The 21166-nt window shown below is 50.5% G+C and overlaps 1 protein-coding gene across 1 annotated transcript in view; it reads left to right on the plus strand.

Annotated features, from left to right (window-relative positions):
• The window catches only part of LOC140396225 (protein bicaudal D homolog 1-like), a 322819-nt gene that overhangs the window by 294400 nt on the left and 7253 nt on the right, over positions 1 to 21166 (plus strand). Inside the window, exon 8 of the mRNA XM_072484546.1 lies at positions 1028 to 1103. Within this exon, the coding sequence (XP_072340647.1) occupies positions 1028 to 1075 (48 nt within the window). The 3' untranslated portion in view covers positions 1076 to 1103. The remainder of the gene's footprint in view (positions 1 to 1027; positions 1104 to 21166) is intronic.

The following is a 21166-nucleotide window of genomic DNA, read 5'->3' on the forward strand; positions in this document are numbered from 1 at the left end:
CTTCCTAACATTCATCAATAACATGTCCTTTTCTTCTTTCCTGAAAGTGATGCAGACTGTCAAAGTGGCTGGAGGCAACATTTTAATCCATAGTCTCATTGATCACCTTTCTCCATTTGTGAACCTAGTGTGAGTGATAATGCATTGACTGGCACCAGATAATCTGTGACGCAAGGAATACTGGCTCCCCATGTAATAAAATAGTATTACCAGCCCTCAGAGCATGCAGAAAAGCTTTGCATCTGGATCATTACAGTTCCAGAATTTATTTCAAAATGACCCACACCTCATAATGCAGCTGAACATCAGAACCCCCAATCACTTCAAACAAATGGAGGGCCAGCATTCCAACTGATAGCCTTGTCTTTCCAACCGGGACTGCCCGATGCCTGTCCTTTATCCGCTGGGCCAAAGACTGATCTTGAGAGGCGACGTTTACATTTTCAAATCATTGCTGTGAAGTGAGTTCATAAGAACGCAAGTTCTTTATCTAAGACCCACTTACCAAATGTCTTCGCTGAGAAGGACACAGTGACTCAAACGGTGATGTCATCGTCTCACCAGTCACCTCACATGCAGCAAATTTATAATTGTTTTGTGTTCTTATGGACTTCAATTTGGCAGGAAAACAATGGAGGCTGGGTTAGAAACTTCCTCCATACCAGTATTTAGAAAATAAAATGTCACATTGCATTTGCAGCCACCACCACTCTGTGCTGTTAAAAACATAATCCTATGCTACAAGTCAGATTTCACCATAAACTCCAATATGACGTAATGGTAGGCAATTTTGTTTGTTTTTCGTTCATCCAAGTTCTGATCTGGCATTAGCATATACGATCCGGGTTACCTAATATCTCTTGCTGGACAAAGCATCAGAAAAATGCACATTTGAATAAGTTAAGCTGTGCAGCTGAAGGAAAGTTGGGAAACTCCTCACTAAATTTCTCACTTATATCTTCTAATTTACTAACCCACTTTGCTGTGTCGTCTCTGTATATTTGTCTAATATGTCAGTTTTTTGTAGATTGTCAGCAGTCTGCTGCCTCCATATCGCCACGCTACTCACAACTAGACAGAGGATGTGACTCAGAGACTGAAAGGTAAAGCATCAGTTGCCTCTGAACCAGTCCAAAGCATGCATTAGCCATGAAATGCACATCATCAGTGTCCCATCTTATCTTTGCTGCATTGTGACAACCTGCTTTCCCACCCGCCTCACTGCATGTTGGGATTCACTCCTGAAGGTGGTACATTTACTCAGTCATGGTGTAGCTTCAGCTCTTCACAGCTTCTGACACAGTGTTGTTACTGTCGTGGCTGAAATAATAACCCTTGTTGACTTGTGGTGTATCTTTGAAACATTCCTACCCACAGCTTCTCTGTGTATAATCTGCCCATTTGAACCTTTCAACAATGAAAAAATAGTATGGGGAAATGCTAAACCAGGTTTAATGCTGCGACGATGAAGATACTGCCTGATCACCCTGTTAGTCCTTTAAAAGATTGGAAAATCACTGATTATTTTACAGTTTACATGAGCATTGCAACAGGATGCCATGTTATACAGGGCAACATTGGACAGCTAAGAATCATCACATTCTGACTTATTTGACAGGTTAGTAGGATCATATCCATTTAAGTACCTAGTCCATATCATCCTATTATCAAAACCTTAGTATCATTAACCTATGCAACATCCTTCATCATGCTTACCAGTTGGCAGTTTGCACGTTTCTTTAACAAGGTAAGTAGGAACAATGGGCACTATTTTTTTTTTAAATGCAACATCCATTTTGTGTGTGTATTTTTATTTTAGTTTTACTGCCAGATCGTTATGGTAAGTCAGTCAAATTTTTGTTTTATTACGTACCCTAATGGGATGTTTTGAAAATGTTTGGGGATCAGGTTCAGTGATCCTATCATTTTTTTAAATGGAAACTGAAAATCTGCAGCCTTGGTTTTTTTGGATGACCTATTTACTGTCCAGGATACACATCAAGAAGGTAGGTCTCTGACACAAAGGGGTTGGAAAGTGATAGGTAGCAACATTGGGAGGTCCCAGAGTGGTATCACTGGGGCAGGGGTTGCTGCTTGGACTGGAGTCCGGGGGTTTGCTAGTACTTTGGTGATTCTGGTATCTTTCAGCACGGGAGATGTAGTTTAACAGGGCTGAGCAAATGGCTCTTGGGCCTTGCAGTCAGAGGTTGGGGTTTCAGAGACTTGTTGCACATGACCAATGGAAAGGAGATAGATAAGACTGTTGCTGCTCTCAATGAGAGCTGAAGAATTGACAGTCACAAATATTAGATACCTTGCATCCTCAGAGAATGGCCCAAGAGCCTCGCTGTCATTTTGATTTTCCTTCAGCATCCTTTTCAAGGAAGTACCCAGCTGTTCAGGGTCCGTAGACTTTGGACCCACACACAGCCATTTCTGCTGGGAGGAAAGGCATTTCACAATCCCGTGCTTCCCTTCTGCTCTCATTCATCCAGTACCCCCACATCCTCACAAAGACTCTCCAGTCCGGGATCAAAGTATCCCTTTTTGAAAACTCATTCTTGGGGGATTGGTACCACTGCCAAGGCCAACATTTCTTGCTCATCCAAGCCCTTAAGAGGTTAGTGGTGGGCCTTTTTCTTGAATGCCTGCAGTCCATGTAGTTAAGGTACTCCAATAATGGATTTTGACCCAGCAATGAGGAAGGAATGGCAATATTTGTCCAATGCAGGATGATGTGTGACTTGGAGGTGATCTTGGAATTGATGGCTTTACAATGCACTCACTGCTTTTGTTAGGTGGTGGTGATTGAAGGTTTGCAGGTGCTTTAGTGTATTCTGTAGAAAGGTTCACACTGCAGCTACACTACACTGTTGGTAAAGGGAGTGGATGTTTAAGCTAGTGGATGGGAAGCTGATCAAGCAGACTGTTATTTCCTGGAAGCTTTCCAACTGCTTAAGTGTTGGCACAGCTGCATCTATCCATCACACTCTTGACTTGTGCCTTGCAGCTGGTGAAGAGGCTTTGAGGAGTCAGTGCAGCCTCAGGCCTAATCTGGTAGCTATTTGTGCAGCGGATCCAGTTAAGTTTCTGGTCAAAGATGTGTTTCCCCTCCCGCTTCTCCCATCGGATGTAGACGGTGGGGTACCCGGTGATGGTGATGTCATTGAACGTGGAGGAAAGGTGATTAGAAGAACTTCTACTTACACAGTGCCTTTCATAACTTCAGGATGCCCCAAAGCACTTTTCAGCCAATGAAATGTCTTCTGACACGCTGGGGTAGACAGCTTCACTATCTGAGAAATTGTAAATGGAGTTGACCGTCAGTGAGCAAGGCCATGTTACGAAGGGTGGAAGGAAATTAATGAGTCAGTTAAACGGTTGGGCCTAGAATGCTGCCATGAAGAACTCTTGAAACGATGTCCTGAAGCTGAGATGATGGGTCTCCATAACCCCAACTATCTTTCTTTGGTCTATGAATGTCTCTAGCCTGTAGAAAGTATCCCATCTGATTCCCATTGACTAGGACTCCTTTGATGTCACACTCTGTCTTGAAGACCATTGATCTCACCTTCTAGTATTCTAGTATTATGTCCATGTTTGAACAGAGATGTACTGAGGTCTAGAGTTGAGTGGTTCAACTGAAATCCAATCGTGAGTGTTAGTGGGTAGGTTATTATTAAATATATGCAGCTTAATAAGAATGTTGATGATTTTTTTCAATTGTTTTGCTTTTGATGGAGAATAGCCTGATACGATGGTAATTGGCTGGGTTGAGCTGGTACTACTTTTAATGAACAAGATAGTTTTTCACATTGTCAGGTAGATGCCAATCTTGTAGCTGTACTGGAACAGCGTGGCTAGCTGTGGAGCACAAGTCTTGAGCACAACATCTGGGATGTTGTAAGGGTCTGTAGGCTTCACTATGCCCAACACACAGCTATTTTTTGATATCACATGGAGTGAATCATCTACTCAGTACTTTTGGCTTAAGATGGTTGTGAATGTTTCAGGCTTGTCTTTTGCACTTGTATGCTGGGCTCCACCATCTTATGAGGACTGAGATGTTCATGGTTGCCTGTTTTTTTGTTTTTCATTCATGGGGTGTGGGCATTGCTGGCAAGGCCAGTATTTATTGCCCATCCCTAATTGCCCTTGAGAAGGTTGTGGAGATCTGCCTTCTTGAAAGGCTGCAGCCCATGTGGTGGAGGTACACCGACAGTACTGTTGGGGAGGGAGATACAGGATTTTGATCGAACGACAGTGAAGGAACAGCAATATGGTTCCAAGTCAGGATGTTGTGAGGATTGGAGGGGAACTTCCAGGTGGTGTAGATGATACACACTGTTGCCTCTGTGCACCAGTGGTAGAGGGAGGGAGTGTTTGTGGATGGGGTGCCAATCAAATGGACTACTTTGTCCTTCATACTGCAGAGTTTCCTGAGTGTTGTTGGAGCTGCACTCATCCAGATGAGTGGAGTGTATTCAATCACACTCCTGACTTGTATTATTTTGATGGTGGACCAGGCTTTGGGTAGTCAGGAGATGAGTTACTTACTGCAGGATTCCTAACCTCTGACCTGCTCTTGTAGCCACACTATTTATATGGCTAGTCCAGTTCCGTTTCTGTTCGATGGTAACTCCCAGGAGATAATGGGGGATTTGGCGATGGTAATGTCATTGGATGTCAAGACATGTTGGTTGGATTCTCTCTTGTGGATATGGTCATTGTCTGCACTTTAATGGCACGAATGTTACTTGCTACTTTTCAGCCCCAAGCCTGGATCATGTCCAGGTCTTGCTGCATTTGGATACAGACTGCTTCAGTATCTGAGGAGTCGTGAATGACGCTGAACATTGTGCAATCATTAGCAAACATCCTCACCTCCTACCTTATAAAGATCATTGATGAAGCAGCTTAAGATAGTTGGGCCTAGCACACTATGCTGAGGAATTCCTGCAGTGATGTCCCAGTACTGAAATGATTGGCCTCCAACAACCACAGCCATCTTCCTTTTAGTCGGATATGACTCCAACCTGAAGAGAGTTTTCCCCCGGATTCTCATTGTGATAGGATTGCAAAGCTTTGACCTGAACTGTTGGCTGTAATTCATATTTTTATTCACATTCAGTCATATGATTTTAATTTTGGGTAAAAGAAAAATGTCATCCTCAGTCTCGAACGCCAGATGTTGCATTCATATGTGCATGCTTTCTGCAGGCTCTATTCTTGCTATTCAGTGGCCTCAGCAGATGTTCCAAACATTGCAAACATTGAGACAGAACAGTGTTTTTGGCACTGGTGTAGTGTGATAGGTTGCAGGTTCATGCATGATCCTCAACGTGCTGATTAAACAATGACATTGAGGTTGATAATTGTGGGAAAGGATTTGGCATAGCCAGACAGATGCTACCCCCCCCAACAAGAAGGGATAGAAGGGCATTTCTGTAGTCTGTTCTCACACCACTCCTGGGTTACCCTTTCAAAGAGATATTGTTTGTAAGTTGAGATCTCAATGGTGTGACTGCGAGTAAGGCAGGAGTGGGAATCCAGAAGGTAGTAAGTGGATGAGCCTCAGCTCATGCAATTTTCCATTGGTTTGAGGTTCGTGTGGCTTGTGTGGATGAGAGCAGGGACAATCAGCAAAGTGACCACAGCAACATAGCGCAGGAGGCTATTCAAGTCGGAGATGTTAAAAGGAATGTAATTTTAGTAGGAGACCGTGTAGTTAGGGGGATAAATAAGATTCTTTGCAACCTAGGGTGGAGTCCCAAGGGCTGTGTTGCCTGCCCAGTGCCAGGGTTAAGGACATCTTAAGGCTAGAGAAGAATTTGGAGTGGAAGGAAAGGATCCAGTAGCTGTGGTCCTCGTGGATATCGACATCATAGGTAGGACGAAGAAAGGGGTTCTGCCAAGAGAGTATGAGCAACTAAGGCCTAAATTAAAAAAGCAGAGCCACAAAAGTAATAATCTCTGGATTACTAATTGAGCTGTGATCAAATTAGCATTAGAGTAAATGAGACCAGAGAGTTGAAGACGTGGCTCAAAGATTGATGTGGGAGAATTGGCGTTTATTTCATGGGACACAGGCACCTGTACTGGGAAAAGATGGAATTGCACCCCTAGGATGGCCTTCATCTGAACCTGGCCACCGGTACCAGTGCCCTGGTGAATTGTATAACTGAGGGTGTAGAGGGGGCTCTAAACTAAATGATTAAATCAGTACAATGGAAAGATGAACTTCGTTCAGAAGATCAGGATTGAGTGAAGATAACAAATAGCAAAGACAAAATGTCACTGGTGGGAGTAATCCCTAAAACCCCTACTAGTAGCTACTCAGGACAGAAAATAAAGAAATAATGGGAGCTTGCAAGAAAGATACTGCAATATTTATGGATGACCTTAATCTTTACATCAGTTGGACAAATGAAATTGGCAAAGGTAGCTAGTAAATGAGTCCATAGAATGTATTTGGCACAATTTTGTAGGACAATATGTTCTGGAACCTACCAGGGAACAGGTTATTTTGAACCTGGTAATGTATAATGAGTTAGGATTAACTCATGGGAAAGGATCATCTAGGCAAGAGTGATCATAACATGGTAGAATTTCACATTCAGTTTGAAAGCGAGAAAAGTGAGATTCCTCGCTATATCGTTCCTGCAGATAAGGAATTTCTCTCTTCCCCCCCCCCCCCCCCCCCCACCCCTTGTCGATGTCAAGTCAGCGAGGTGGACAACTTTTTTTTAATAAATGTTTTTTTATTGAGTTTTTGAACAAAGTATATTTACCGTTATGTACACAGAATAAGAAATATATATATATACACATATATAGAAGGGAAGGGCACACCCAAACATACCAAAAAAAAAGTAATAATAAATAAAAAATAAAATACATTAACTGGTAGGGTATTGTGCACCAACTCAACAGCAGCAACTCTGTACAACTGGCAAAATTATTTACAACAAATAGGTAGCCAACTGTTTGTGTGGGGGGGGGGGGGGGAGGCAGGGGGGAGGGGGGTGGAGATTGTGGAGGTAAATATACATTTGGGTGCCGGAGAAACAATCACAGTGGGCAATACCCAAATGGGTTTGGTGTTGGTATTGTCACTTGCTTCTCCTGGACGGATCTCGCTGCCGTTGTCGTCTCGCGCTCACCTCCGCTTCAGCCGTTCCTCCCGTCTTTCACTTGTATTCTCCTTACTCTCTGTTCCTGCAGATGCCAAGTTTGTTATCGTTTCCCGTGCCCTCCTTCTGGCTGTCATTCCTCTGCCTCCCCCGCACCTCCCTGGTTCTCCTCTCTTGTTCCCTGTCCCTTCCCTCTTTCCCCCCCTTCCCCCCTGCTTCTGCCCCCGCAACCCCCCCCCCCCCCCCCCCCGCTCCTGTGGTTTGCTTTTCTTTCCTCTTAGGTTTAGCTGCCCCGCCCCCCCCCCCTCTATCTCTCCCTCTCATGCTTTGGCTACTTTCCCCTGATTCTTGGCTACCTGGCTATTCTTCTGCTTGTACGTTGGCCACAAACAGGTCCCGGAACAATTGGGTGAATGGCTCCCATGTTCTGTGGAAGCCGTCATCAGATTCTCGGATGGCGAATTTGATTTTCTCCATTTAGAGAGATTCCGAGAGGTCGGACAGCCAGTCTGCAGCTTTGGGTGGTGCTGCTGACCGCCAGCTGAACAGGATTGTACGGCGGGCGATCAGGGAGGAAAAGGCAAGGCCGTCCGCCCTCCTCCCCAGGAATAAATCTGGCTGGTCTGATACCCCGAAGACTGCCACTTTCGGGCATGGCTCCACCCTCATCCCCACCACTTTGGACATTGTCTCGAAGAAGGCTGTCCAGCACATTGCAAGTCTGGGCAAGACCAGAACATGTGGGCGTGGTTGGCCGGGCCTCCTTGGCACCGTTCACATCTATCCTCCACCTCCGGGAAGAACCTATTCATACGTTCTTGTACGGGTGCTTATACAGGTTCTTGCTAAGTGGGCTCTATGTACCACTTTTAGCTGCGTCAGGCTGAGCCTTGCGCAAGTGGAGGTGGTGTTGACCCTGTGCAGTGCTTCGCTCCAGAGTCCCCATCCTATTTCACCCCCCAGGTCCTCCTCCCATTTCTTTCTTGTTGCGTCCAGTGCCGTTTCTACCAGTCGCTCATGCATGTCGCTACAGTTCCCTTTATCTTGGATGCTTGCGTCAAGTAACTCTTCCAGTAATGTCTGTCGTGGCGATTGTGGGTACGTCCTTGTCTCCTTTCTCAGGAAGTTTTTGAGTTGCAGGTACCTTAGTTCGTTCCCCCTGGCTAGCTGGAATTTCTCTGTCAGTTCGTCCAGTGTTGCGATCCTGCTGTCCATGTATAGGTCCCTGACTGTCAGTGTCCCTCCGTCATGTCCCCACTTTTTAAAGGTGATGTCAGTCAGCGCTGGTGTGAACCTATGGTTGTTGCAGATGGGAGCTTTGTCTGACATGTTGGGCAGGCCAAATTGCTGCCGTAGTTGGTTCCAGGATTGGAGGATGGCTATCACCACCGGGTTGCTGGAGTGTTTTTTGGGTGGGGAAGGGAGTGCTGCCGTGGCGAGGGCCCGAAGGGAGGGCCCCATGCAGTTAGCCTCCGCGCGCACCCATTCGGCTTCTGGCTCCTTGATCCATCCCCTTATTCGCTCGGCCGCCGCCGCCCAGTGGTAGAATTGTAGGTTTGGGAGGGCTAGCCCCCCCACTGGATTTTGTTTTTTGTGGGACCTTCTTTGGGATCCTAGCATTCTTCCCCCCCCCCCCCCCCCCCATGCGAACGCCATGGTTAGTTTGTCTAGTGCTTTGAAAAAGGCCTTGGGGATGTAGATCGGGATGGATCTGAATAGGAAGAGGTACCTGGGCAGCACGTTCATTTTGATCATCTGGACTCTCCCCGCGAGGGAGAGTGGGAGTGTGTTCCATCTTTGCAGGTCCGTTTTTACTTCCTCTGTCAGACTGGTGAGGTTCCATTTGTGGATCCCTTTCCTGTCATGGGCTATTTGGATCCCCAGGTAGCGGAATTTGTGTTGGGCTTGTTTAAACGGCAGTCCCATTAGTGCTGCCCCACCTACTTGTGGGTGTACCGGGAAGGTCTCGCTTTTGCTCATGTTGAGTTTGTAGCCCGAGAAGGCGCCAAACACTTTCAGGAGCGTGATGATTCCGTCCATGTTGCTTTGTGGGTCCGAAATGTAGAGGAGCAGGTCATCCGCATAGAGTGAGACTCTGTGCTCTCTGCCGCCCCTTCGGATCCCCTCCAGCGCTTTGCTGCTCTGAGCGTGATTGCTAGTGGCTCGATCGCTAGAGCGAACAGCAGCGGGGACAGTGGGCATCCTTGTCTCGTGGCCCTGTGCAGCTGGAAGTATCGGGAGTTGGTATTGTTGGTCCGTACGCTCGCCATGGGAGCGTTGTATAGGAGCTTTACCCAGGAGGTGAACCCTGTTCCAAGCCTAAACCGCTCCAGTACCTCTGAGGTATTTCCATTCGACTCTGTCGAAGGCCTTTTCTGAGTCTAGGGAGACGATCACCTCTGGTGTTCTCTCCTTGGATGGGGTCATTATCACGTTCAGCAGGCGCCTGATGTTCGAGGTTAGCTGTCTACCTTTGACAAAGCCCGTCTGGTCCTCTGCGACCACCTCAGGTACGCAGTCTTCGAGCCTTTTGGCTAGGACTTTGGCCAGTATTTTGGCATCCGAGTTCAGCAGTGAGACGGGTCTGTATGACCCACATTCCGCTGGATCTTTATCTTTCTTAGGTATCAGTGAGTAGCAGTGCTAGCGTGGGTGGCAGTGTGCCCCTAGCTAGCGAGTCAGTGAACATCTCCCGCTGGTGCGGGGCCAGTGCTGTCGCGAATCTTTTGTAGAAGTCCGCAGGGAACCCGTCTGGTCCCTGCGTCTTCCCCGCCTGCATGGAGCTAATGCTGTCCATGATCTCTCCCAGTGCTAGTGGTGCTTCCAAGCCCCTTTTTTTGCCCTCCCCCACGACTGGGATGTCCAGTCCATCAAGGAACCGTTTCATCCCGGACTCCCCCATTGGGGGCTCTGAGGTGTACAGCCCTTGGTAGAAGGACTTGAAGGTTTTATTAATCTTTTCCGGTTCTGTTTCTAATGTGCCTCTGGTATTCCTGATTTGTGCAATTTCTCTGGTGGCTGCCTGCTTTCTCAGCTGGTGTGCCAGCAGGCAGCTGGCTTTATGTCCGTGTTCGTACAGGGTCCCACGTTACTGGCGGAGTTGGTGCACTGCTTTCCTGGTGGGGAGCAGATCAAAGTTCCTTTCTAGCTCTTTCCTCTCCGCCAGGAGCTCGACGGTCGGGGCCTCGGAGTATTTACGGTCTACCTCCAGTATGGAGTCGACCAGCTGCTGCCTAGCCGCCCTTTCCTCCCTGTCTCTTCATGTTGAAAGCGATGATTTCCCCTCTTAGCACGTCCTTTAGCGCTAACCAGAACGTGGAGGGTGAGACCTCCCCGTTTTGATTGTTCTCCGTGTACTCTGCTATGGCCCACAATATATTTTAGTTGAAGGCCTTGTCAGCTAGTAGGGCAATGTCCAACCTCCATGTGGGGCGTTGGGCCCTGCCCGTCTCCAGCCTCACGTCCATGTAGTGTGGAGCGTGGTCTGATATCACAATTGCGGAGTATTCCACTTTGTCTATCCCCGGAAGCACCGTTTTCCCCACCACAAAGAAGTAAATTCTGGTGTATACGTTGTGTACTGGGGAGAAGACGGAAAACTCCTTCTCCCCTGGGTGGGCATACCTCCAGCGGTCTACCACTCCCATCTGCTCCATAAAGTGACTGAGTTCAGACTTCTGGTTGCGGCTAAGCAGAGCTAAGTCGCACGTTCGGCTGCTCCCGCTTGGAACGGACTTTTGGGCTCTTTTCAGGGCCCCCAAGGGCATTCTTTCGACATTTCCCGGTGTGGAAATAAGACTGCAACATTCCCCCGACAGTGTGTGGCTTGGACCAGGAGCGTGGCTACTAAAAAAGTGGTGGTGAACCCAAAGAAAGTGCGAGGGAAGAAGAGCAAGATGGCGGTGGGTGGGGACCAGGTGGCGTGGATGCAGTGGACGCAGGAGCAGCAGGAGGTTATCCAGCGCTGCTTCAGGAGATTAAAGCGGACCTGCTGGAGCCGATGAAGGCTTCTGTTGATAAGCTGCTGGAGACCCAGACGGCCCAGGGGGTGGCGATCCGAGAGGCTCGACAAAAGATCTCCGACAACGAGGACGAGATCTTGGGCCTTGCGGTAAAGGTGGAGGCGCACGAGGCACTCCACAAGAAATAGCAGGAACAGTTCGAGGAGATGGAGAATCGGTCGAGGCGGAAGAATCTGCGAACCCTGGGCCTCCCGGAGGGGCTGGAGGGGCCGGACGTGGGGGCCTATGTGGTCACCATGTTAAACTCGCTGATGGGAGTGGGATCCTTCCAGAGGGCCCTGGAGCTGGAAGGGGCCCATAGAGTGCTGGCGAGGAGGCCCAAGGCTAATGAGCCGCTGCGGGGGGTGTTGGTGCGGTTTCACCGGTTCGCTGATCGGGAGTGCATGCTCGGATGGGCCAAGAAAGAAAGGAGCAGAAGGTGGGAGAATGCGGTGGTTCGAATATATCAGGACTGGAGCGCGGAGGTGGTGAAGAAGAGGGCCGGGTACAACCGGGCGAAGGCAGTGCTGCACAGGAAGGGGGTGAAGTTTGGCATGCTGCAGCCGGCGCGACTGTGGGTCACCTACAAGGAACCGGGTTGCTGTTGCTATGGTCAAGGGGGAGCTGGAGCGAGTAGAGGGGGTTGGGACGGGGGTCTGCCGCTGTGGGGAACGGGCCGGGTGTGGGGTGCAGGCGCGTGGCTGGCCGAGGAGGGGTTATGGCTAGTCGGTGGGGGAGGGGGGCGGGTAGCGCCCTGATCCAGCTGATAACCTGGAATGTAAGGGGACTGAACGGGCCGGTCAAGCGGGCCCGGTTGTTCGCGCACCTGAAGGGGCAGAAGGCGGATGTGGTCATGCTCCAGGAGACACTCCTGAAGGTGGCAGACCAGGTAAGATTGAGGAAGGGGTGGGTAGGTCAGGTGTTTCATTCGGGGCTGGATGCTAAAGATCGGGGGTGGCGATCTTGGTGGGAAAGAGGGTGTCGTTCGAGGTGTTGAGCATTGTGACAGACAATGGCGGCAGGTATGTAATGGTAAGTGGTAAGCTGCAAGGGGAGAGGGTGGTGCTGGTCAACGTGTACACCCCAAACTGAGACGATGCGGGTTTTATGCGGCGCATGTTGGGTCGGATCCCGGACTTGGAAGTGGGGGGCCTGATAATGGGGGGGGGGGGACTTTAACACGGTGTTGGATCCGGCACTGGACCGCTCCAGGTCTAGGACGGGTAGGAAGCCGGCAGCGGCTAAAGTGCTGAGGGGGTTTATGGACCAGATGGGAGGGATGGACCCTTGGAGATTTGCAAGGCCGGGGGCTAGGGAATTTTCATTCTTCTCGCATGTTCATAAGGCCTATTCCCGGATCGACTTTTATTATGAGCAGGGCGCTGATAGCGAGAGTAGAGGATACCGAGTACTCAGCGATAGCTATTTCGGATCACACCCCGCATTGGATAGACCTAGAGCTGGGGGAGGAGAGGGACCAGCGCCCATTGTGGCGCTTGGAGTTGGGGCTGTTGGCGGACGAGGAGGTAAGTGAGCGGGTTCGAGGAAGCATAGAGAGATACCTGGAGGCCAACGATAACGGGGAGGTCCGAGTGGGGATGGTCTGGCAGGCGCTGAAGGCAGTGGTTAGGGGAGAGCTGATCCCCGTTAGGGCCCACAAGGAGAGGAAAGAGCAGAGGGAAAGGCTGGTGGGGGAGATGGTGAGGGTAGACAGGAGGTATGCGGAGGTGCCTGAGGAGGGACTGTTGAGGGAGAGGCGTAGCCTCCAGGCCGAATTCGACCTGTTGACCACCAGGAAGGCGGAGGTGCAGTGGAGGAAGGCCCAGGGGGCGATTTATGAATATGGGGAAAAGGCAAGTCAGATGCTGGCGCATCAGCTTCGGAAGCGAGATGCAGCTAGGGAGATCGGAGGAGTTAAGGATAGGGGAGGAAGTGTGATGCGGAGTGGGGGTGGCATCAATGGGGTCTTCAGCGACTTTTATGAGGAACTGTATCGGTCCGAGCCCCCACTGGAGGAGGGAGGGATGGGCCTCTTTCTGGACCAATTGAGGTTCCCGAAGGTGGAGGAGGGATGGTGGCAGGATTAGGGGCACCGATTGGGCTGGAGGAGCTGGCCAAAGGGATAGGGAGCAAGCAGACGGGGAAGGCACCAGGGTCGGATGGTTTCCCGGTCGAATTCTACAAAAAATATGTGGACCTGTTGGGCCCGTTGCTGGTTAGGACCTTCAATGAGGCAAGGGAGGGGGGGCTTTTCCCCCGACGATGTCCCGGGCACTGATTTCCTTGATCCTGAAGCGGGACAAGGATCCCCTGCTGTGTGGGTCTTGCAGGCCGATTTCGTTGTTAAACGTAGATGCCAAGGTGCTGGCGAAGGTCTTAACCACGAGAATTGAGGACTGTGTGCCGCAGGTGATCCACGAGGACCAGACGGGGTTCGTGAAGGGGAGGCAGTTGAACGCGAATGTGCGGAGGCTCCTGAACGTTATTATGATGCCGGCGAGGGAGGGGGAGGCAGAGATAGTGGTGGCGATGCACGCTGAGAAGGCCTTCGATAGGGTAGAGTGGGGGTACTTGTGGGAGGTGCTGAAGAGGTTCGGGTTTGGGGAGGGGTTCGTCAGGTGGGTTAGGCTGTTGTACGAGGTCCCGATGGCGAGTGAGGCGACGAACAAGAGGAGGTCTGAGTACTTTTGGTTGCATCGAGGGACGAGGCAGGGGTGTCCCCTGCCCCCCCTGCTCTTCGCACTGGCGATTGAACCCCTGGCTATGGCACTGAGGGAGTCAAGGAACTGGAGGGGGTTGGTGCGGGGTGGGGAGGAGCATAGGGTGCCACTCTATGCGGACGACTTGCTGCTATATGTGGCTGACCCGGTGGGGGGAATGCCGGAGGTAATGAGGATCCTCGGAGTTTGGGGATTTCTCAGGGTACAAGCTCAACATGGGGAAGAGCGAGTTGTTTGTGGTTCACCCAGGGGACCAGGAGAGGGGGATTGGCGAGCTCCCACTAAAAAGGGCGGAGAGGAGCTTCAGGTATTTGGGGGTCCAGGTAGCCAGGAGCTGGGGGGCCCTGCATAGACTTAATTTCACGAGGCTAGTGGAGCAAATGGAGGAAGAGTTTAAGAGGTGGGACGCGTTGCCACTGTCCCTGGCGGGTAGGGTGCAGTCAGTCAAGGGACGGTACTCCCAAGGTTTTTGTTCCTGTTCCAGTGCCTCCCCATTCTTATCCCGAAGGCCTTCTTTAGACGGGTCAATAGGAGCATAACTGGGTTTGTGTGGGCGCGAGGGACTCCGAGGGTGAGAAGGGTGTTCCTGAAGCAGAGTAGGGATGGGGGGGGGTGCTGGCATTGCCCAACCTCTGTGGGTACTACTGAGCCACCAATGTGGCGATGGTACACAAGTGGGTGATGGACGGGGAGGGGGCTGCATGGAAGAGGCTGGAGACGGCGTCTTGTGAGGGTACGAATCTGGAAAGTGCTGGCCACGGCGCCGCTGCAGCTCCCTCCAATGAGGTATACCACGAGCCCGGTGGTGGCGGCGACCCTCAAAATCTGGTGGCAGTGGAGGCGGCACAGGGGGGAAGTGGGGGCCTCGGTGTGGACCCCAATACGGGGGAACCACCGGTTTGTCCCAGGGAGAATAGATGGAGGGTTTCCGGGGTGGCACAGGGCTGGGCTAAGAAGGTTGGGGGACCTGTTTGTGGATGGGAAGTTCGCGAGCCTGGTTGAGCTGGAGAAGTATGGGCACCCACCCGGGGAAGACCTTTAGGTATCTACAGGTAAGGGCGTTTGCCAGGCGCCAAGTGGTGGAATTCCCGCTGCTGCTGCCACGCACAGTACAGGACAGGGTGCTCTCGGGGGGGGTGGGTTAGAGAGGGGAAGATCTCAGCAACCTACCAGGTGATGCAGGAGGAGGCGGGGGCCTCGGTGGTGGAGTTGAAAGGTAAGTGGGCGGAGGAGTTGGGGGAGGAGATCGAGGAGGGGACGTGGGCAGATGCCCTTGGGAGGGTGAACTCGCCCTCTTCTTGCGCGAGGCTCAGCCTGATACAGTTTAAGGTGCTGCACAGGGCACACATGACCGGGACAAGGATGAGCCGGTTTTTTGGGGGTGAGGACTGGTGTGTTAGGTGCTCAGGGAGCCCAGCAAACCACACCCATATGTTCTGGACATGCCCAGCGCTGGAGGAGTTTTGGAAGGGCGTAGCAAGGACGGTGTCGAGGGTGGTAGGATCCAGGGTCAACCCGGGCTGGGGGCTCGCAATATTTGGGGTTGCAGGGGAGCCGGGAGTGCAGGAAGCGAAAGAGGCCGGTATTCTGGCCTTTGCGTCCCTGGTAGCCCGGCGAAGGATTCTTCTTCAGTGGAAGGATGCGAGGCCCCCAAGCCTGGAATCCTGGGTCAACGATATGGTGGGGTTTATTAAATTGGAGAGGGAGAAATTTGCCTTGAGGGGATCGGTGCAAGTGTTCGTCAGGCGGTGACAACTGTTCTTGGACTTCCTGGCAGAGCGGTAGACAATGGTCAGCGGTAGACAATGGTCAGCAGCAGCAGCAACCCGGGGGGGGGTTCTTTTTATTTTTGTTTGTCTATACTGGGGGATCTGAGGGGGTGTATATGTTTGCTTTGTGTTAATTCGGGGTGTTAATTTATTATTTATGTATAGGGGGAGGGGGGTACGGGGGTTGTTTTATATTTAATTCTATTGGGTTCCTTTCTCATTTTGTTGTTGATATTTTGTGAAAACTTCAATAAAAATTTTTTTTTTTAAAGTAACCAAGTTCCCGTTCCCTTGCCATGCTTGAGGTTTTCCCCATTTTGGGGTTTGCCCTGTCTGTCGTTGGATCCTGAACACAGTTGAAGTCCCCACCCCATGATTAGCCGGTGCGTCGCTATGTCAGGGATTTCTGCCATGGTCTCCTTGATGAAGCTCGTGTCGTCCCAGTTGGGCGCGTACACGTTAACTAGTACTACCGGTGCCCCATCCAGGGCCCCGCGGACCATGATATACCGTCCTCCTGGGTCCGTAACCGTCTTTGTCGCCCTAAACATCGTCCTCTTGCTGATCAATATCGCCACCCCCCTGGCCCTCGTCCCGTAACAGGAATGGTAGGATTGTCCCACCCAGCCCTTTCTTACCCGCAGTCGGTGATGCTCTCTCAGGTGTGTCTCTTGAAGGAAGACTATGTCGGCCTTCATATTTCTTAGGTGGGTGAGGACTCTGGATCTTTTCACTGGGCCGTTGAGTCCCCTTACGTTCCAGGTGACTATGCTGGTGGGGGGCTTCTGTCCCCCTGCTCCTGTGGGATTAACCATACTTACCTGGTGGATGCGCCCCTGCCCTCCGAGGTTTCCCTTTGTTAGGGGGCCGTCCAGGATGGCCGCTGTCACTGCTCTCTCCATGCGGTCGGGTCCCTACACTCCGGGTTTTCCCTTTGTCCAGGGGGCACCCGACTTGGCCGCCCACTGTGTGTCTGCCACGCGGGCAGCCCCCTGCACTCTGGGGTCTCCCTTCGGCCAGAGACCGTACTGGGAGGATGCTTGCAGCGATTCCTTTTTTTTCGAGCCCTTGGTTGTGGCACTTTGTAGCCCTATTGCTATTCCTTTTCTGGCCTTGTTTGTCCCTCCTTCTCTGTGTGTCTCTTCCCCCCCTCCCCCCGGTCTCTCCATTTTCTCCCCCTCTCCCGTATACCCCTCCTTTTCCCTCTTTCCCCTGATTCTATCCCCGTTTGCTCTCCCACCTCTGTTAAGTGGTTCCCCCCCCCCACCCCCTGCCTGTCGCCTTCCCCCCCTGTTGGGGGCGCGCTGCGGCCCTGCTTTGTTGGATGTCCCCCATGCTAGCTTTCCTGCTAGTGTGGTGGCCCCCCTCTCGGGAGTTACTGTCTCGCTTCGTCCTTGCCCGACCTCTACGGTTTTCTGCCCGCTCTTCCCCCGTCCTACCCTGCACTCCTCTTGCTTGCTCTCCCTTCTCCGCTACCCTCGTTCCCTCGTGCTGGGGCCTGGTCTCCCACTTGAAGCGGTCCCTCGGGCAGTGGTTTGCTTTTTGTTCAGGGTGCACTCGCCGTGGTGGGGGTGGGGGCATTGCCTCACCCTCACCCCTCGCCCCTCCCCCCGTCGGCGTGTTGTTGCCCCTTGCCAGGGCCCCCTTATTTCTACCCTAGCTGCTGGTTTTCCAGCCCATGTTCCTCGACAGACTTGTTTGCTTTGGCGGGGGCTGTGAAGAAGTATTCTCTTTCTTGGTATGTGACCCAGAGTGTCGCTGGGTACAGCATACCAAAACGCACGTCGGTCTTGTGAAGAGCTGCTTTCGCTCTATTGATTTCGGCCCGTCTCCTGGCGAGGTCTGTCCCAATGTCCTCGTAAACTCTAATGGAGTGTCCTTCCCATTTGCAGGTTCTGTTTTGCCTGGCCCAGCGCAGGATTGTTTCCCTGTCTTTGTACCGGTGCAGTTTTGCTATAACTGCTCTCGGGTGGTCCCCTGCCTTGGGCTTCGGGTGCAGCGACCGGTGTGCTCTGTCCATTTCTGGTGGGTTGGGGAAAGTTTTCCTGCCCACTAAGTTGCCCAGTATCTCGGCCATGTTTGCTGTGGGGTTTCTACCCAACTATCCTTACATTTTGCCTTCTCAAACGGTTTTCCTGATCGTCCACTCTGCCCTTCAGGCTCCCCTGTGTTTTGCCCAGTCTCGCCACCTCCTTCTCCAGGGCCGTGATCCGGTCGCTCATGTCAGTCGCGGCTTCCTCCAGCTCCTTAATGGTCGCCTCTTGGGCTTCCAGTTTCTCCTCTGCTCTGCCCAGGGCAAGCTGCACCTCCGCCAGGGCCTTGACCACTGCTGCCTGCACTGCGGCCTCTATGTCTGCTCTCGCCTCTGCCTTGTTTTCCTGCTGATGTTCCTTCAGCGCCTCGGCAAAGGCTGCCTTCCAGTTCCAGTTCCCCCCTGGCCCAGGGGGAAAATGCTCCTGTCTGCCCAATTCTTTTTGTTGCGGCGAACCTTCCGTTCCGCCGCTTCGTGCGCTGATTAGCTCGTCTGAACGGGCTCGCACATTGCCCCGTCTGCTTTTGGTGCCCCTTCTCCCTCTGCTTTGGCTCCCTTCTGGCACATTTTAGCCACCTTTTTTCTTCCCCTCACTTTTTTTCCTTTCTTTTCCCCCTTTCCCCCCCTCTTTTTCTTTTCCCCTCCCTTCTCTCCGTTACCATTTTTAAAAATAAAATTCTTTTCTAGAGAATGTTTTTTTTTAAAAGTGAAAACATTTCTTTCTCTTTAAAAGTTTTCTTTTCAAAGTTTTGTTTTTGAAAAAGGGGGAGTTCTTTTTTCTTTTCCCTCAGTCACCCAGGGCCGAGAGAGAGAGGCTTCTGGCCGGGCCGGGAGTCCCTCTTTGTTCCTGCCTCGTGGTGATCGGTGGCGGGGGTTGGGGGGAGGGGGGAGGGGTCGGTCCTTGCTGCTGGTTCGGTCCCTGCCGCTGGCTTGGTCCCTGCTGCTGGCTCGGTCCCCGCTTTGGTCCGGGCCTCCGCTCGTTCTGCCATGCATTTGGGGGGGCTGCCGCCGGATCGCTTCACTCCCGAGCACCCAGTTCTCCTGTTCTAATGAGCTTAGGAGTGCGGGTTTTTCGGCGTCCCCACTCTCTTGTTGCGGGGGGTCCAAACGGGTGAATTTGCACGCTTGGCTGCAAGTTCTCGGCGAGGAGCGGGACACAACTTTGTTTCCCCCCAGGAGCTTCTCCACCCGCGACCGCTCTCTACCCCGCCGGAAGCCGACCACAACTGTTTTTTTTTAACGTGAACCAGACAAACAGAACATGGCAGAGGCAAACTATAGCCCCCCCCCCCCCCTCCTCCTCCTCCAGGGAGGCAGGGATATGGCTGGACAATATCCTGGCACCCTGAGGAGGCAATGCTGGGGGTGCTCCTCTGGGGAACCTTTATTCCCTGTGTCCATGGGGGGGAGGGGGGGGGGTTTCCTCTGTCTGTGTGTGGGGGGGTGGACACGCCATTTAAAAATGGTGCCACACGATCTCGGGATCCCCTGCGGTGCCGGCTTTTTGCAGCCCCATCCCGCCAGGCTGACTGCATGGGTCACACCTCCATTTTGCTTCGCACGGGCTGCTACACAAATGTGGCAAGAAAAGCCGACCGTGTAACTGCGTTTTGATTTTCTCACCTGACCGGCACTCTGTGCAAAACAAAAGAGAAAATTCTGCCCTTAGTCTTTGGAATTCTCTTTCCCAGAGGGCAGTGGGGATGGGGGTCATTGACTATATTCCAGGCTGAGTTAGACAGATTTTTGGGTGACAAGGGAGTCATGGTGATGCAGGGCATCAGATCAGCTGTGGTCTTATTGAATGATGGTGTAGGCTGAAGGGGCTGAATGGCCTCTTCCTGTTTTGATTTCTTATGTTCTTCTGTTCAAAACAATTTCCAAATATTGCGCACCAGTGATTTGGCACTCATGATTTGGCATTGCAACTACAATTTCAAAATGTTCCATTATTTTCACAATAAGTGAAGCATCCAAGAATCTCTCTGTACTCAAAACACACTACACCATCGCTCTATGATTCAAATAATGAAAAAATGCTGGAAATACTCCTTGAGTCCGTGGACAAAGACTTCAACTCAAGTAATTTTGCCTGGAACCATTGTGAAGTATCTTTAGTCATATCACTGATCATTTGTATTTATTCCCTTTCAGTCCTTTGTCATTATGTTTAACTCTGACTGATTCTGTACCACATTACCTTATTCTTAACATTCTGTATATTAGTTACTTTAAGTATCAGTGGATAAATGCCACCAGCCAGACCCTCTCTCAATAGATCCATTGTGTCAGATAACAAATAAATTTGACAACAAATAAATTTAACAACCAACTATGCAACCATGCGACTAAGCAGGCATTATCCATTTGTAATTTAAAATTAACAATCGATTCAGCAGCATTCAACATCGCAGCCAGATGCAACCAAACTAACAGTTCTTTTTTTCCCCCAGTAATTCTGTTTTTGGAGCTCAAAACAGTCTGGTCTTCATATTGTAAATCTTATTGTTGGGAAAATATTTCAAAAGGATTGGAAACGTGAAAGAGCCCATTGAAAAGAATTATAAAAAGAATCATCAAGTGATAGGTTAATTTTGGATCTGTCAATATGAAATGCATTACTTTCTAGTTGATTTTCCGCGCCAGAGGGGTTAATTGCTAGTCAATAACATTTAGCACTAGACTAAAGATATACTGCTGCTCGCAATGGTCAGACTTAACTTTCTGTAATGAACGTCTTGCGAAATTGACAGGCAACCACAGCAAGATCCTAAAAGCAAAACTGGGAGGCTAAGGGAAAGAACATTTTCATAAAGCTACTAGCAATGTGGTGCAACACAGACAGCAACATTTGGATATTCAAATTTAACCGCACATTGGTTCCTCGGAAACAGTAGTGAGCAGAATTAGCCGATAACTGTATATTCAGTTAGATTTTGGTGTGATTGTTGGGTTTGAAGATGCATGTTTGCAATATGTTTCTCAGTACAGTTTGTAAGCTATTATTTACAAAGGTTAGAATGCAGTTCTATATTTTACCACTTGGCTTTCTGAAATAGAACATTAGCCTTGTCGTTGCTTTGACAGCACATTCTGTCCCAATGTCATTGTAAATCCGTAACACGTAACCCTCATATCTCAGAGTAAAACTGCATGCCACTATTCGCAAGCTTCACATTAAATTTTAACAACTGGTTATTTTTGCTTGGATTTGTTTTATGGTTATATTTAACCCAGTTCGAAACAATTTCTAACAATCTAATTAACATGTGAAATATCCTAACTTTACACGATGTGTCTTGTGCATGCAGCAAAGGTGTCATTCTGCAAAGTAGCAAAATTCTGTTCACTTTACCGAAAATCCTAAGAAGCACCAAGGGTGGAAAAATGTGGGACGGGCAGATTGAAATTCGTTGGAGCTGTACGTTCAACAAGAACCCAGTTATGTGCCGAAAACAAATCCTGTTTAATGTACATTTTTTGAAGATATTCATGAGTAATTACTTGGCAC

The sequence above is a fragment of the Scyliorhinus torazame genome, chromosome 19 (assembly GCF_047496885.1).
Source record: "Scyliorhinus torazame isolate Kashiwa2021f chromosome 19, sScyTor2.1, whole genome shotgun sequence".
Lineage (NCBI taxonomy): Eukaryota > Metazoa > Chordata > Chondrichthyes > Carcharhiniformes > Scyliorhinidae > Scyliorhinus > Scyliorhinus torazame.